Source organism: Semicossyphus pulcher, unplaced genomic scaffold (assembly GCF_022749685.1).
Source record: "Semicossyphus pulcher isolate SPU_LCO1_2020_fin unplaced genomic scaffold, fSemPul1.0.p SCAF_5, whole genome shotgun sequence".
NCBI classification, from domain to species: domain Eukaryota; kingdom Metazoa; phylum Chordata; class Actinopteri; order Labriformes; family Labridae; genus Semicossyphus; species Semicossyphus pulcher.
Window position 1 is genome coordinate 27,247,595 of NW_027211726.1, and position 18,389 is coordinate 27,265,983.

Sequence of the window (18,389 nt, forward strand, 5' to 3'; positions counted from 1 at the left end):
GGTGTTAGTTTTAATGTTGGCTGACATCAGACTCATGTACTTTGCTCCAGCTTAGTGTGTTTGTGACATGCCGCCCCTGTTCATGATAACTTTATGATAATTACATGGTAATGGAAGGTCTCAGCACCGCGGACAGCTCCGGCGTGTCGCTCCGCCCCCTTCCTACCGGCTGCGTGTCGCGCGTGGCAACCAATAGCTGCCGCTGCTTCACTTTAGCACTGGAAACAACAGCGTGAGCTTCAAAGAGCCTGTCCACCCAAAGAGAAGAGGGACCCTCACTCCGGCTGTGATGAAGCGGGGCTCTGCTGGCTGAACAACACTTCGATGGGATAAAACCTTCCGGTCACATTTAACCGCTGATTGTGTGTGTGAGTGTGTCGCGAGGACTGAGAAATGCTCTGGTAGCGCGAGCGCGAATGACACTGTCGCCCGCGTTTTTGCTTCACGAAAAGATATTTGGAGCTAAGTTGGAGTCGTTTGGACGTTGAGCAAGTTTTGTTTGTCATTTACTCGAAAAACATCTGAGTCTTTTTCTTGGAGCCCGAAGCCGAGGAAGAGATGGAGAGCGAGAAGTACTTGCCGGAGCTTATGGCAGAGAAGGACACGCTGGATCCGTCTTTTCAGCACTCCCTGCGGCTACTGGATCAAGGTAAACATCCGTGGTTAAATAGTGAAGTAAACAGTTTAGCTGCGTGAAAACACTCCGAGTCTAAAGCTCACTGTTCAGGTTTAACGCTTGGTGCTGGGCTGCAGGCTACATGACTCCACCAGCCCGCCTACTTGAAGTTATAAATAAGAGGTTTGTGGGTCTACTTACAATTTCCTGTTTGGTCACACTAAAATAGCGAGGTCCTTTTAGCATCATGGATGTTTTGCCAAGTTGTTATTGAGCAAATGTGCCATGTAAAGCCTTCAGTGGTGTACAAATCACAGAAAAAAATAGACAGGTTTGACTGGAGACTGCACCTGCTTCATTACAAACTTTTAATTTGAAGCATGGGTATAACACCTTAAATAAGAAAATTCCTTCTGCTGGGAACATCTAAATTAGGTTTTTGTTTCTGGTTTTCATCTGGCACAGAGTTGAAAAAAAAAAGATGAACATGAATGATGATAAGTTGATATTTGTGCGGAAAATGCACCTATTACATATTGCATATCATCAAAGTACAGCAAGCAGCTTATGGATGTAATCAGCATTAAAACACCATTTAACATCCCAGTTTGCAGGCTGCAGTCCCCCCTATCCCATGCAGACATGTGTAAGCCGTGCTGGAATAATCACACTCTTATTTGAATGTACATGTGTGTCCTCCTTTGAAGAAGTGGACGTGACTGAAATGGAATCTTGAACGGATGGAGCAGCTAGCAGACGCTTTAATTAATCCGTTGCACAGCCTTCTGCTTTGAAGCTGTCGGAATTTTTGCAAACACTTCTTCAGACGCAGCCCCGTGGAGCTCCTCATGCGGGAAGTGCACTGTTATAGCATCCAAGTGCTCCCTTCAAGTACCACTCATGGGCTCTGTCTACAGTCTAGCAGACTGTTGGCTTTAAAGGCAACACGCAAGGAGCAGCTGCACTGTAACAAATTCTGTTGTAGCCCTAGATGCAGCTCCTGCACCGAGCTGGTGTTATTCAGTCAGCCATGTCCCCCCCAGTCACTGCTTCCCAAACTTGGAACATCAGGAGATCCTTAAAAGGGTTCCAAAGCGGCTGCAGCAAAGGGAGGCATTGATTTAATTTTCATGTTGTTTACTTGCATGGAGTTTACAAAAGTGACAAAACAAATTTCTTTCCGGGTTAAACAGACCCTGTTTGAACCTAGAGTATAGAATTACTTAAAGGCTGTAACTGAGTTTTTTTGACAATGATAAGTCTCCTACTCAGGGATTAAAAGTAAATGCAGGGCAAAAGTTGTCTGTTGCAGATAAGAATTTAATGTAACCTGCAGGTAGGTTTTTCTAGTTTAATATATAAATTAGTGCTCTTTTCCTTTATTTTTTTCCTTTTATTGTGTCCCTCAGTTACCAGTGATTCAGTGCATAGACTTCTTAAATAGTCCCACATACATTTTAGAAGCAGCAGACAGAAAGTCTGACTGACTGAGAGAGACGTCCTGTTACCTGCACACAGAGTCAGACCCTGCTGCTGTTTTATTTTCTCAATTAGCAGATGTACAGTGAGGTTTAATCACAAGACTCTTGTGCTGTCTTCAATATGCGTGATATTCTGTTTACAGTCGTGTGAAATGAAAAAAGTGGCTGCTAATGCTCTCTGTTTCTCAGCATGAAACAGGACATATTTCATATTTTGCTTAAAAATTTACTTGAAGATTAATCGATAATGGAAACAGTTTCTTCTGATCAAGTGAATGATTAACTGTTAGATGAATCAAATTGGCTGACTCATTTCATCCCTAATTTAGTCTTTCACATTTACCAGAAATACCTCCTCTCTAGTACAATCAGATATATTCATTTCCATTAATTAATGTATTTTTGGTCAAATTAATTTCACTTAGAGAACGCACAGATAACCTCTTAGTGACAGGTGTAATGTGCAGGTATAAAAAAAAAAGTGCAGGTTTAAAAGAATATGTTTAACAGACTGATTCCATCATACAGTAGATTATCACTTTATAATATTGTGATGTTATTACAGGACTGGTGTGCTCATTGAATCACTGACTTCTATTCATTCAGTGTGTGTTGGAGTAATGGATGTAATTGCCTGACACTATCAGTTGCAGATGGGGTCTCGTTTGAAAGAACAGAGCGAGGTTAATGCATCTTTCAGTGAGCTGATTCATGTACAGTAAGGTAAATGTATTCCAGTCGGTGAGGAAGATAAGGCTGTGTTTTACTCAGCACTTTCTGTTATCTGCTGCTTCTGTTTCTCAAATCTGGGTTAGTCTTTTTTCTTCTTAGAACACATATTCCTCTAAAAAATAGAAGTGAATACTAAATACCAGTTGAAAGACATCCATTTCCCTGACAGAGTCTCTTTCAGAGTTCTTTATGCATACCGCAGGTCCTGTGCAGATTGATAACATATTTTGGCCATTACCCCACATCTAAATGTATGAAGCAGGAGAAGCAAAAAAACAATTTTTGTGTAAATGTTCCCCCTGTGTTTTCCTTTTAGTTTAACCTAGAACAAGTTCTTGGTGTAACAGTTCCAATAAAGTTAGTTTGAGATATTTCTGGTGGGGGCAAACGTTGCATTTGGACACCATCGCAAGCGGCAGAATTAATCCGTGACATTTTATGAAGTAAGCAGAACTCTGCGGTGCACAAAATTTGGCCGAAACAGTCTGCCACAACTCCAAAACTGTAAATACTGTTATCTCTCTCTTACACAACAGATGGAACAGGATGCAGCTTAATAGAGCCCTTCTTCTGCCATCTTGCTGATGAGTTCTGGACCTGATTATGCAATTGGCAGGGGACGCAGAGAACACAGCTAGAGTAACTAGAGTTACTGCGTGCAAGCGGCGACTATGAGATTACTCCAGGTCCAGAGAGACTCCCATTGAGGAGAAATTAGGGGAGCATTGTGTTGGGAGCTGGGGGACAGGGGCGGGCGGCTTTGATAAGTTTGGGTCGTTCGCAGAGCTCTCCTCCCAAAAGGAGCATATCTCTGCCCCTGTGACAAGCCTCATACAGTCAGCAGCAGACACTTGGAGCTGGAGAAATATCTTAAGCCAAATAAGAGCCAGGCAGGACCAGCAGCCTACATGGAATGAAAAATCCTCAGCAGAATACTAATGACAGGCTTCTAGGTGCAGAAACACCTCCGGAGGCATGAAGTGCATCTGTTATTTACATGAAATCAGTGCTACTCAGCAGAACATGGGGGCACAGGGGGCTGCAAGCAACACTGTTTGTAACACAAAAAGCAAGTTAAAGTTTTTTACTAGGAAAGTTATTCCTGACCTTGTAAAATCTTAATACTTAGCTGTAACTTTGTTATTTGAAACCCTAATGTGGGAACAAATCTGGCCTATTGTTGTCCTTGCCAGCACAAACAGGAGTAGATTTCAGAGCTAGCAAGTCATGACAGATCAGAAATGTGTGATCAAATTAAGAATGAATGTTTCTTGACTTGTTAAATTTAACTTTTTAAAATTTATAACAGTTGATTAAATAAAATGTCAAAATGGTGCACGATTCTGTTTCAAATGATCTTTAAAGAAAACGTTAATGGGCAGAGCTTTCATCTGTTTTGAAATGGAAAGCTAAGGCTTGCGTCTTACCCGTCATCATCTGTATGTTTGTTGAAGAGGTCATTACCTTACATTACCTGCTTTGCAAAATGTGGTGTAAGCTCAGGGTTGGGGGTGGCCGTCATCTGGCTGCAAAACACATTTGCATAATTCTATTTAAATTGATCTTAAAATACAGTAGTTCTGGCATAATTTACATAATTTTAGGTTGTACAGATTTCATAGATAAGTATTTGAAGATACTCGAAGAAATTACAATACAATAGGCAAAAAATAACTAGTATTTCCAACGTGTATGAAACTACCAAAAGGAGTTTGTTCCATTAAGTTATGGAATCCTAAGTAATATTCATGTTTCTACATGTCCATGCTTATATACTGTATCAGCAGGCTGAACGGCTCCATGATGAAAGACATGGTTAGCCTTCAAAACTGCCTGTGATGATAAAAACCAGAAAGAAAAAAATATAATTAGAAATTAAAGAATTACACAAGGAAAACTTTTAAACACTGCACAACTAACTATAAAACTATATCAAAAATATTCAAATATATTGAAGATATCCCCAACAGTTGTAAGTTACATAAAATAAAACATGAAGATATTGTAAAGTTCATAAAGAACATTATTATTACCACAGCTATGAAGACTTTCATTAGAACAGAATAGCTGTACAGTAAATGAATATTACCTTTGTGTGACTTTCCTAGAAAGCTTGTGTTAACAGTACGATGTTAAAAAATGTAAAGTCACTCCCTGCACCAGATGTATTCTGTTTGTTGAGGATGTGGATGCGGAGCAGCGTGCAGCCCTCTCTGAATGTTTCAGGACCTCTGGCCCAGTTTGAACGTCCTAACCTCCGTACTGCACAGACGCTCCACGTCTAGTGCTTTTTAATTGGATATTCCACAGCGGGAGCCGGCACAATGTTTGCATTACATTAGCTGCCTCAGCTAGCTCTCCCATAAAAGACAAACAATAACAAAAAAACACACATTATTTGCACGGACAGAGCAGGTGTGGGAAAGTATTCTTATCCTCCGATGCCCCATCCTTAATTCATACATTTCCATCTCATCAACAGCACAGTGGGGTATTTTTAGCTGCGCTTGAGTTTTGCCCCGAGTGAGAGCAGTTCCTGGGTTAGAATGCCCAGAAGTGAACAAAAATAAGCTTTGGCAGAGGATCAAAGGCAGAGATATCGTTTTGTTGGGGAAACAGTGCTTGATAGCGATAATGATCTGTGGATCTGCGGCTGGCCGACACGCTGAGCCACACAGTGAGGTGGAGACGCTGCCGCAGCTCTGAACCTGTCTGAGGCAGAGAGCCGACTAGTGATTTGACCCGCTCGTGTAGTGAACTTGCAAGTGAACTGTAAGAGGGCAGACAGGGGAGCTCCAACAACCCGCTCTGCATTCAGACAAGCAGTGGAACGCTGCTGAGCGGTGCTGTGGGGAAGAGGTGTTTGCAGAGCTCTGTCTCTGCTTTGCTACAGATCCCACTGGAATCAATGTAGGCCAGGACTAACACAGACAGACCCCAGCTATAAAACCTAACAGCACCTCGTTTACAGACGCGACGAGTCACAAGGCTGCATTGATTTCGCCTCTAATGTGGGATGCATGTTCTCACTCGTTATAGCAGCAATAATGAGGTAGTGAGGAAGTGATTTAGCTCTTTTCTTCCTCAGACACAGCCCTTGTTAGGCTTTATTATGGTTAAAATGTCAACCCTGAGTCACCTGTGTTCTTCTGTGTGTAAACAGACATGGTTGTTTTAATGGGAAGTAATAAAATATAACTGTATAACAGTGTTGGAAGAAAGCCATTTGCAGTCATAGCTTCACCTGGATGAGATGTGTTTAAATACAGAACAAAATGTAATGTCTTACATGGACTGTACACCCTAAAAAGTGCAATGTGGGATTCTTGAAAAAGATCATTGATGTTTGAACTCCACAGCCACACAGACTGTCAGCAGGGCGTATTTCATATATATTGATATATTGTATTTCCTTCAAATATACACTGATATGAAAACTAATTTCACAGAAAATATAATGCAGAAAACAATCATTGGACGAGAAGCGGGTAAACCTGGACAGATTGGCAGAAAACAATGTCGGGGGGAATTTAGAAGTGCTGTTATTACATAGTTTGTCCAGCAGAGTGCACTCCGACCCCGTAGTTTACAAAACTCGCAGCACTGTCTATAAAATTTTACTGTCTGTAAAATAATATTAATTCAGCTTTAATAAGGTTGTTTGTTTTAATGAAGCAGCTTTCTGTTCACATCTGCTAAGTAAGTGAAAAAGCATTGCACTATCCACCTAGAAAGGGTCTATTTTCATGACAGCTCATACAGTATATTTACTATATCAGATATCTAAATTTTTCCACTAAAATCGACATTGTTACCTGTAGCGAAAGATATGTGTCAGGCTCTATCACAAATATGTCCAAACACACAATGCAGGAACGCGGCCTGTTTCTGACTGGCTGGAATGGTGTGGCTCACTTTAATCCACTTTATCTCTTTATACTTTGCAGAGCCTAGGCTGTGAACAAACACCGTTTTTTATCAGAGCATTTGGGCCTACCTACAAATGGTTACTAGAAGCAGGAGTCCAAATGATTACTAATGTGTTTCCTGGATGTGTAGGCAGGCAATAGTTAGCTAATACATTCACTGAACCCAGACATGTCAAACTTTACTGCAACTGCAGGGTTGGGAGGGTTACTTTAAAAATGTATTCCGATACAGTTACTAATTACCTGTTTAAAAATGTATTAGTAACCTAATCCAAGTATCACAATTTTGAAGTAAAGTAACTGATTACTTTTAGTTACTTTTGGATTACTTCAATACTAAATCTGCAAATAAAGACAAGAAATGTCAATACTTTTGTAATGCGCGAATGCCAGTTTAAATTAATAGTGGTAATTATGCGCATTTAAATGTCCTTGTTAAGTTTGCTATTCACACAACTTCACACTCAAACTTCAGGTACACTTATTCCAGTTTGCTTGTGTTTTTACCCACACCATCCCGGCCAAGGCCATCACCGGAGTCACAAACTATTTTTCAGTAGTAGCAGTAGAAGACGACAGGTTAGCTAACATTTGTAACTGGAATTCTGTGCAGCTAACGTTAGCGGTTGGTTTTACCTGTAAATGTTTTTAAATTAGAAGTCGAGTCCTTGGGTAATGACAGCATTTTCCCAGCCGGAAGGCACGACTTACTGCAATGTTGCTCCCATTTCCACCCAGTGAAAGCATTGTTTTCACCACAGACCATGGCAACCATGAGGTGTGTGTGGTGAAGTGTTGGTTCAGATGGACAGTCAGACGGACGGTTTAGAAATGAGACGCCAGATGTTATAAATCATCTTTGGAATTGTATCGTCTTAATTTTAAAATTGTTATCCTGCTATTAATCCCCATTTTATTAAATGTATCTGTAATCTAATTTCCTCTTTTTTCTGTAACTGTAACGGAATACAGTAGCCTTTTTTTTGTTTCCTAATTATGTAACGCTGTTACTTGTCTTCTGTTACTCCACCGGGCCTGTGTATACTGTGCATTTCCATACTGAACCAAGTTAAAGAAATCACCTTATTTAAGGTACTTTCAAATAGTGTCAGGAGCATCAAGGCTAGACTACTTGTCTGAGATGAGATATTTTCTAATTAGAAACTGAGTTTGCTCATTTTACACAATTCTTTTGTGAATATGCTGCTGTATGACTGCAATATCGAACAACAAGAAATCAAGATAATCTCAATACTGATGCACTGAAGACTTTAGCACAATTAGTTTAAGACGATCACAAGAGATAAAAAAAACCCCACAAGTTATTAATAGCCTTTCCTCCTCTCCAGCTGTTGGTACATTGGTCTTTCCTTGTATCTCCATCACCGTCCATGCAGTCCCATCACCATATTGCATGGCATACAGGCTCCACCTGGTGTAAAGGTTGCCTTGGGCTCAGCTTTATGGGACTGTCAAATTTCCATGTTGAACATGCTGCTCGGTAAAAAATGCTGCATTCATATTTCAAACGCCACAATGACGTGCATTTTTCTCCTCCACCTGCATGCATACATTGCTGAGGGCCTGCCTCGAGCTGTCTGCTAGGATGGCTATCCAAGAGGGGAGTCTCAATTAAGCGGCCAGCCGGGGCAGCTTAAATAATGCAAACTGCACTTGTTTGGGCAGGAGTATGCTGCAAGCTGATACTTCACATATCTTGTAAGGAGATCCTGTGTTGCAAGGTCTCTAATATGGCTGAATATAGTCTAGTGCTAATACAACAAAACATAGCTTTTTTTGATACCTTAATCTTGAGTTTTACATTCACCACTTCTTATTTTATTTACCAAAGACGGCCAAAGTTCTCATATATTACACATAACGTAAACCCAGTCACTCATACAAGAATGTTTAGATTTCAATTTACGTCACTAAGACTACATATGTTTTTACTCACAGCTTGTCAAACAGCGTACTATAGGTCAGTAGCCCTACTCTTCAAAATGTGGCGATTTAGGGACCCCTGTAGCAACACTTCTGCACATGCAGGGCTCTGTGGCAAAGTTAGTAATAAAACATTTTAAACATCCAGTTAGACTTTCAAAATTAAGCGGTCAAGTTCGCAAGTATTAACAACATTGCATTAGACTTTCAAAATAAAGCTCAGTAAGAAAGATTTGACTTATGAGTTTTGGACGTGCAACAATTGTAAACAGATGGTTAATGTTATCAACTTGTCAGAGTGCCTTTATAATTAGGCACCAAAACTACAGGGCTAAATAACTACATGTATGTTTCATTGTCAGATAACTAACATGCATCCTTCGTTAATAATAAACTCTACATAACTTTAAACACAGATAACTTCTTAATTGGTTTCATAGGAATTGAACCCCTGTCTCCTGAATGAAAGTACCCTGTTTGTTTGACCCCACCATGAGCCCTGATAGCCAACCATTGCAGACTTTTGCATTGCATTACGTCACCTGACTTCGACAGCATAATCAGACAACAAGCTAGAGAACAGTGTTTAGAAATGATGGCTACCTATAAAGGGCCACATTAGGAGTTGGATTGTGAGTGGGTTGTATGCAGACATTATGTCCTTGACACTTTTTCATTCTTTGGTGGTTAGAAACTTTTCATTCAGTCGGCCTAACAAAAATTGCCTTAGTGCTCAAGTCCAGCAGTCCAGATCTTTAATTGCAGTCGAGATATTGAAAAGAGCCCATGTCATCACCTCGACAATATAGCCTTCACTTTAGCTTTCCCTGCAGCACTTATAGATCCATTAATAATCATTTTATTGGATGATAATGCGCTCTGCAGAGCTGCCCAAGACAGGATACAGACAGACTAGGATTACACTGGATTAGTTTGAAAAGCAGAAGAAACCCTTCGAACTGTATCAATCTGTTTGCTTAGCCTGAGGCTGAGACAAAGCGAGATGGGGATGGAAAAAGGAAAGAGAGGGTAGGAGAGGGTTTGGGGGTTTTGCGGGGCTGTAGAGAAAGAAAGAGTGTCTTTCCCCCGGGAAAGGTTATTTGTAAGGGGATTGTACAAAAGTCAGTTACAAAAGGGAAAATGCAATCTGAGAGGGGTGTAGAAAAAAATGGAGGAGGGGAATGGAAAGGGAGTAGAAATCGAAGAAAGAAGCAGTGGTTATGGGAGTTCTGTCGTAGATGTGTTAGTGATTAATAACAAAAGTTAAGTGTTAAAAGAAAGAAAATATAGAAACTCTAAGGCTGCTGTTGACCCCTGTTTTATACCGCATACATCAATCTTTAACAAAACCACATTTTCTATGAGTGTATACAGAGGTGTAAAAAAGGGATTGTTGCATTTCATCCATGACTAAAGCACTGTCATAACTGCTGTGATGAAAGACAAGTGTGATTTCCCACTTCCTCAAAGGATAAGAGTGATGGAAATTCATTGCTTATTCATTTTTGACACTATGGAAGCTTTCCAAACACATCCTTTTATGATGAACGTGTCTTATTTTTGTGTCAGATTCAGTGCAGAATAAAAAGTATTCACAGCCTTTTCTATTATTCTTTTGTATTTGCTGCACTGAACTGAAATATTTGAGTTAATATTTGACTTTGTGGCCTGTTTTTTTTACTTGAAGGGGTCCTTTCTGTGCCCCTGCCTTGATCCCCCTGCGACAGCACTTTCCCTCTTCTTTATTTATGTCGTTTTGTGTGGTTGGCACCTCTATAGAGTGGATTGCACTGGATTAGCTTCTCCGCCTTCCCAACTGATCCGATCCATTTTGTGTAATCCAACTCAATTTAATTATGTTTATCGTTCCACCTCGCTGGTGCCGAGGAGCAGCAGCACACCTCGCCCGAGATAAGCCCGGGGACCTTGTGCCTTTTTGCTGGCAGAGTGTCTGCCTGAGCCTGTTGCTTTATAAACAGATGGTGTAAGTCACCTACACTCTCGGTAAATACTATGTGAGGTACAATATTATGATTCAGAGCTTCCCCTGAAACATCTCTGTGACATGGAAAAAATATCCAAGGTTAAGATCATAACCCCCGTTTTTTTATTGCTGTTGTAATGGGAATTTGTCCTGTTTAGCATCCATCCCTCGCCCCCTCTGATGCTGGGAGAATTTATGCACCCGCTATATATACAACCTCCTTTATTACTTCAGTGGGTCTAATCCTTGGCATTAGATTTCAAAAGCTCACAATAAAACCTAAAATTGTATTTTCAAGCACTCTCTAGTCACTGGGCACAGTTTAAGTGCTCACAGAGAGCCCGACCATGGTGGAAATCTGACATGTAGCAATTGTGCAGCAAAAAGCATTACATTTTTTTGCAGGTTAAATATATTTATGCCTTTAGGGCACTGATGTCAGAATTTCTATATGGGTGAAAAAGGCCTCCAATCCAGTCTCAGCGCACGCAGTCTGTGTGTGTGTGTGTGTGTGTGTGTGTGTGTGTGTGTGTGTGTGTGTAGTTGACGGCACCGAGCAGCAGATGTTACAGGCCAACAAGTAGAGAGGATGTAAGAAATAAAGAGACCCTGCTCTGTTTGCTGTCCTGAATGCTCCTCGGTCATCTGCGCCGCCTCCGCAACGACTCTGGTTTATAACCAAGGGACTAATCTATAGGTTTGTTCTGTTGTCAGCAAAGTTGGTTTTGTATTATTATTCTGTATTTCGATGTAAGAAGTTGTGCTGAGATGTACAGCAGTATTTTCCTACGGAGCTACATAAGAAACATAAACACAAAGCTAAAACTACGAGGCATTTACAGGCTGTATGTCATGTGCAACAAAAAGATTACAAAAAAAATAACTGAAACAGAACCAGATGAATAAACGTTGTGTGTCATTTTGATGTAATGTTTGATGTAATGATGAAAAGGTTTAATATACGCATTCGCTTATACATTTTCTTTTGACTGCAATATTCAACTGAAGTCACATGAAGTCTTTTAGCCATAAAGTGTTAATATGTTTGTTTTTTTTAAACATGTTAAATGTTTTCTTACATATCATCGGCAGCTTGTAGTTGTTGGTGTAGAAGATACCTAAGGACCAAATCGCAGCTTGCTTTGACTTTTGCCGGTAAATGAGTTTTTTGTTTAATGTTCTTAATTATACTTTCAGACTAAAACTGAACAGTGAACCTTTCCCCTGGTGAACATTTGTTTGGTTTCTCATTGAACAAGCTAAGGTGAAGGACGAGACGTGTGCTTTATTGGATTTTTGTTCAGAGTCTATGGCACTTGAGTTGTATAGCAGGAATCTGTCTGGCTGTTAGTCATCGCCTGCCAATAATAGAGCGCTGATGTTTCTGCTTTATGCAAGATTTGATAGGCTGTATCAAAAAAAAGGGGGATGAATATCAAGAGACCGGCTGATATATCAGTGGGACGGTATAATCATCTGATATCAGCCTGTCAGGGATCAGCACCAGTACAGGCGTGTACGTTTTTGGATAAATGCCGATAAGAAAACTTATTTTACAGAACGTATAAAAGCAGAAAACAATGTTTGGGTTAATGTAGGAATGCAGTCATCATGAAATTATCCAACATAACATGCAGTGACTCCATAGGTTACAATACTCTTAACACTGTCTACACTTGCCTACTGCCATATTGGTAAATGGTGAATTTAAGATTTGATTGAAATAAGTGAATTCAGTCAAATAAATGGAAAAACCAAAGGATATTATATATAGACCTGTCCATTTAGGTATCTGATTATTTTTTCAAAGGAGAACGCAGGACAAGTGATTTATACATCATATACGTAGATATGCTGCTGCAGAGAAACCCCCTGCAATTTTATTTCACTATTAAAAACCCTGCTCACCTTTGAGAACAGAAAAAGAAGCCAAGGCTTTGGTAGACGTGGGCATAAATCTTTAATGAGCCAGGATGGTGGGATATCTTTAAAAGAAAGTTAAGTGCATTTTCTGGGTTTTTGGAGCAGGGAAAGTTATCTTGTAATATACAGGGAGCAGCGGAGAGATGGATGCTCATTTACCACCAGAGCCAGGAGACCTTTCCTCGTGTCCTGCTGGGCTGCTTGCTTCGCCGTGTCCCCCGTCTCTATTTTAAGAGCCTGATATTAAAGCCTAATTGTGTTCACTTTTTAGAGACATCTCCTTGTGTTTTCTGTGCCCCCTTTTCTGATCATATGTTAGCAACCAAAATCATTCAAGTATAGGATTCAAATGCAAAGCACAGTATGTGTTGAGAATGGCATTTTTAATAAATGATCTTGTCCCCTCATTGTCGTTAATACAGCACAGCGACCAGATGCAGCATGTGTATTGTTTTTGTCAGCCTGTTATCTTGTCACTGCTGCTGCTGTAAAACATTCATTAAGTCTTATAGGCAACCCATAAACAAGGGGTCAAATCAGGATATACGACCCTCATAACAAGCACAGTTATCCACTCTCACCTTGGTGATAAAATTGTACTGGTGCCGCCGTGGACTCGACACTCCAGCCGATGCCTCATATGTGCTCCTTCACGGTGCCATTTGGCAGCACTCTTGTTAAGTCCGACCCAGGATTTGCCCAATAAGAGGCTTGTTAAAGTTTGACCTGGAAGTTGATCTCTGTCCGTCTGCTTGTTAAATCCCCGTCTCTTTCTGTGACCATCATTAGACCGCAGAAAATGTTTTGTGTATCTTTTGAGTGTATTTTTTTTGTAAATCCCGGACAAAACAAATTCCTTGCAGCCTACTGCTGAGGAGAGCATGTCCCTCACAAAAGCAACAGATTGGCTTATTATGCTTTTTTTTTTAAAAAGGGACAGATGTTCTGCAAGCAGAAATTAATTGGGCAGAGCCATAGAGCAGTACTTTCTGGTTATTTGTATGTTACTTAACACTTGGTAGAATAAAACGTAATAAAAACACATTTTTAATATAGAAACTTAACAATACTTGAGGAGATATAATTATTTAAAATTAATTATGCTAGTGCCCAATGCAGTTTTCCTCCCTAGAAATAATGTCACAAGCGAAAAATTGTTCCCTGTTATGGTCACATTGGACCTATCGAAATCTTACAACTCATTCTTATGACTGGGAATCAATTTAGTGATATAGTGTTAAACAGTATTCAGTATAATTTCAACTGCATTAAAGTGAGCCACCTACTTTTGGACAAATACAAGCAATGAAACAGTTAACAACACAGCAGAAGGGTTGGATGATAAGGCCGACATTATTTTAGACTTTCCCTACTGTCAATAAAATTCCATTAAAAGAAAAAAGAAGACAATATGTATTTCTGTCTATGAATTATTGCTGACTTTCCTTCCTTCGCTGGGGCCCTAGACTTGGTGCTCATTGGTTCCACAAATTTAAAAGCAGGCTTAGTCATTTCTTAAAAAGGGTGGGTGCTGTTTGCTGTTTCTCGAAAGCATGAACAAATAGGAACAAATAGTGTGTACATAGGATATGTTGGGGACTATTTTCCGCTGCGGATTAACACACATTTGAAGCACTTTAAAGCAGTACGGTACACATGGTAGAGAAGAAGCACGTCTTCCAGAGCAATACTTATTTGATGCGTACAGAAATGGAGAAAACATGACTCCATATTCCAAATACTTTATTTATTTCTTTATTTTAGGCACATAAGGCCATATCAGCATAACACAAATACTTGTTGAGATGTAATGTTTGTGAAACTAAAACTCCAATCACTGCAGCTGCAGCTCATTCATTAGTGACAGGAGCATCGCCGCTCAATTCTCTTCTGTCATATGTAATGCATCTCTGGAAAAGATGATTGTAATTACAGCGAGCATCCAGTCCACACAGTCAATGCCTCCCGAGCTGGTGCGTCAATGAGAGGCAGCAAGAGGTGAATGGATAGAAATCAAGTTTATAGATCTGTGGTTCGCACGTACCCACCCCTACACCGGGGGGCCGGGGTTTTAATTGCTGTCTGACCAGGGCCGGTTCTGTGTGGAGATGGGCTGCGTTGATACGAGAAGTAGGGGCAAGGAATGGTTTTCTTTCTCTGTGGTTGTTGTATTGACAGCTTCTCATCCTGGAGGAGCTGATAAGAACACTGGATCCAGGGAGACACCCGGAGGAGCGGATTGCATTTCAGTGCCAGGAATGAGAGTTTTTTTTTTTTTCAGAAGAGTCTTTGAGGTCCCGGGTCAAATGCAACAACTGAGGAGCACAGAAACAGTCTGAAATCTTACAGTAATAATGCATAGTCAAAGTATGCCAGAGAAGGTGGCATGCATGAGCAACAAAGCTGTAACCTTGTAACACAGGTTCAATGAAACAGCTGCATGCTCCAGGAGCATCGTATTCAGAATCAATGAGGGCAAGTGCATTGATTTACAAAACAAAACACAAACACAGGGGAGCTGGCTGCATGCTGTATGTTAGGTAGCTGTTACAATGCTGCTTAATTTACTGGAGCATCGACTCAGACACATTATTCTGAAACAATGGAGTATTTTACTATGGAGTATGTTCCTACTCTTTGTATTAATAGGTATACAACCACAAAAACATAATTTAACATTTCTTAATTTTACAACTTTCATGGTATAATAATGTTAACTCTGCAAGAAATCATAGATCGATTTCTACATAGCGTACGAGTGACTGACTGAGTGAGTGATTCACAGTACTTTCAGAGCCACAGAGAGAAAGTTGCGACATCGCAACGGCGGAGCATGGAGCATATTGGACCTCCACTGACGCGACTCTCTCTACATGGCTCTGGATACTTTGTTTGGGAGTAGGTGCGGCTGCTCGTCCGCTGCTCATTTGTTGTCCTCACCTACGTCGGCAGCGTACATATCCAGGGGTATTTCCAGGTCTTTGTTTTAAAGGTTTCTGTGGGTTGGTCTTAACCGAAAACGATGTTACTTACAATCGGAACGGGACGTAACACACAGCGAAATTGATTTCATAAGCCAATAATTCATAGCAATACAGACGTGACATTGTAAAGACCTTATTATGAATGTGTAAAATAAAAATTGCACTGCAGACTTAATCACACTTGTTCAGTTGTCTGTGAAGAACCTCCATGTACAGCATCACATTACTGATCAATATATGATGTGTAACAAAAGCCAAATATGGAGGCACACTAATACACGTATTACACCTTAATGTAGGGTGACTCCAAACACCTGACGTATTGCTCCCTTTACACCCATACACAATACCTGTTAGCCTGAAGAATCCACAGTGCTGCAGGACAAATTGCACTATGTGTCATAGATCTCACTGTCAGCAGTACATTACCCCCGCTGAGCTCCTCAGGTCACCCAGTGAGAGATAATTGTGACCCCTGCTGAGAGGGAAGAGCCCAACTTACAGGAGCCCCCTTCTGTTCATCACAAGGCACTCACTTAAAGCCTCTTCCTTCACAGTTAAAGTGGTAATCCTGGGCTCATTCCTATCATGTTTTTCTTAAACCCTCTGTATGTTCGGAGGTTGTTACAACTAGCAGCGAGGGCCCTGAATAGATTAACTATTCAGTTTCCCTTCTGGTTTTTTGGAATTCACAGTATGCAGAACTTAAGGTCTGGGATTCACAGAAGAACCAGAATGTTTCACATCTACTTCTATGACATATCCTATTCTCCATGATGTCTCAACCGTCAACTGTGGAGCTTTTTAATATAAACAGAATGCTTAATGTAGGTGTTTCCAAATAGTTAAAATGTGTTAAATTAGCTTTATTTGTAAAGAAAAACACAAACAGTGGACATCTGTTCTGTAAAGTCTAACTGTTTTCCTGATACACATCATTCCCTTTGTTTTTGTTTTGTTCACATTTTTTTTGTATTATTAAATAATTTGTTAAATGAACTTGGCTGTATGAGTAAGACTGATGGGCCTTTTAACCATCTACCATTATACATGCAATTGGAGTTGGCATGTACTTTAAAGCTTGATTACTTATCTTTGAAAACAACAAACATAAGGATGTCGTTCTTTAACATATCAAACATCGTTTTAATAAGAAATTAAATGCACTCTCACACAATTCTACTGCTATTGGTCTGGTATGATCAGTGCCTTATGGCGGCTTATGTTTGCAAACTTTAGGCAGATGAACAGACACTACTGAGTCACTGTTGCTGACTTTATATGACTCATCTCTACTCCTTCTACTGCCTGAGCCAAAATGACATATAGGCTTTATTTAACAGTGTTTATCCTTGTAGGGCACTTATAGACCTAAATGACACCAGAAGCTGTCCTGTTCAGGGTGTAAGAAAATATTGTTGCACTTGAGTATAGCAAAATTATGTTTAGTGACATGTTATTGATCAAATCTTAATAATAGTTTACATGCAAGGACTTTCTTAAACAGGTTAGGCAAATTATTTTCTCAAAGGTTCTGTGATAAACACAAATGCAGCAACCCAAACATTCTCCTGCTCCCTGTGTCCACAGGTTACCACACATCAGCTGTTTTTTTTATCATGTATATTTATCTGTTTGTTTTAATTTATCATCAGCTGGTGAAAAAAGAGTCTGCTGTGTGATTCAGAGGTACCAGCTTGATCAATGTAGACATACACGTCTGCTGTAATGTTTATTAACAGTATTCAGAACACCTGGCAGAGGCGGAGTGATACACACAGTGAAAAGTTTCAGTGATGTTGTTCTCTATATTGCCACTCTGAATGCCTCTTGTCCAATCAGATCACTTGGTCGTAACTAACTGTTGTATAAACTGCAATATTGAATCCTAACCTATGTACTGTGTTAAGTATCTTATACACCCCCCCTGCAAATACACAGCCCTAGTCCTGTTTTTACCTTTCAAAGAAGTAAATGATTTACTGTTATTTTGTCGTATCAGTTATAGTAAGTTGCTAATCAAACATTCTTCACATTTTACGAAAAAAAAAAACACTTGATAATTTAAAATATTTCACATTTGTCGATTTACACATCTCCTATGAACACATTGAACACAAACTCCTCACACATACACAGGCCACAGCACATCGCATCTTCCCTCCGGTGTTCTGCTGCACTCTCCTCTACCTCTCTCCTCTGCAGCAACATTATTCCGTTCCCATCTACCTACTGCTCTCTCCACATAACACAAATAACCCCCCTGGCAATTGGTAGTGTCTGCCTCATTATCATATTTATTTAAAGTATAGTATGACCCATTTCATTCCAACATCGGTTCCTCTCGTCATGATTGAGTAGTCTCATATTTAAAGGTAGTCTCCAGAGATGCTGCTGCGCATAATGGGAACATTACTATTAAGCATAGTCACAGGCTTGTCCTTGTCATTAAAAGGAAAAGAGAAACACTTCCTCTGTTCCTAACTAAGCATTGTTTTCGGTTACAATGACTACATTGTTACAGATACATTCAAAAACTGCAGCCTGTAGTAAAGGAGCCCTCGATCTTTGTATGATGGGAATGCTGGAAATCCAACTCATTCGATCAATGGTCTGTCATGTAAGCAATATGAGATGAAAAACTGAATATGTTTGCCCTGTGGCCAGTGATATAGTGCATAGAGTCATGTTGGTGAAAGGCAGGGGCTGGGGTGCCGTCCTTTGTAACGTGACCACTCTAATGGACCACAGCTGATAGATGGTCATGATTGCACCAATAATAGAAGTAGAAATCTG

The 18,389-nt window shown here is 40.1% G+C and overlaps 1 protein-coding gene across 1 annotated transcript in view; it reads left to right on the forward strand.

Annotated features, from left to right (window-relative positions):
- The first annotated feature begins 228 nt into the window (after window positions 1-228).
- khdrbs3 (KH domain containing, RNA binding, signal transduction associated 3) overlaps window positions 229-18,389 on the forward strand; it is a 124,536-nt gene continuing 106,375 nt past the window's right edge. Inside the window, exon 1 of the mRNA XM_069681438.1 lies at window positions 229-649. Within this exon, the coding sequence (XP_069537539.1) occupies window positions 559-649 (91 nt within the window). The 5' untranslated portion in view covers window positions 229-558. The remainder of the gene's footprint in view (window positions 650-18,389) is intronic.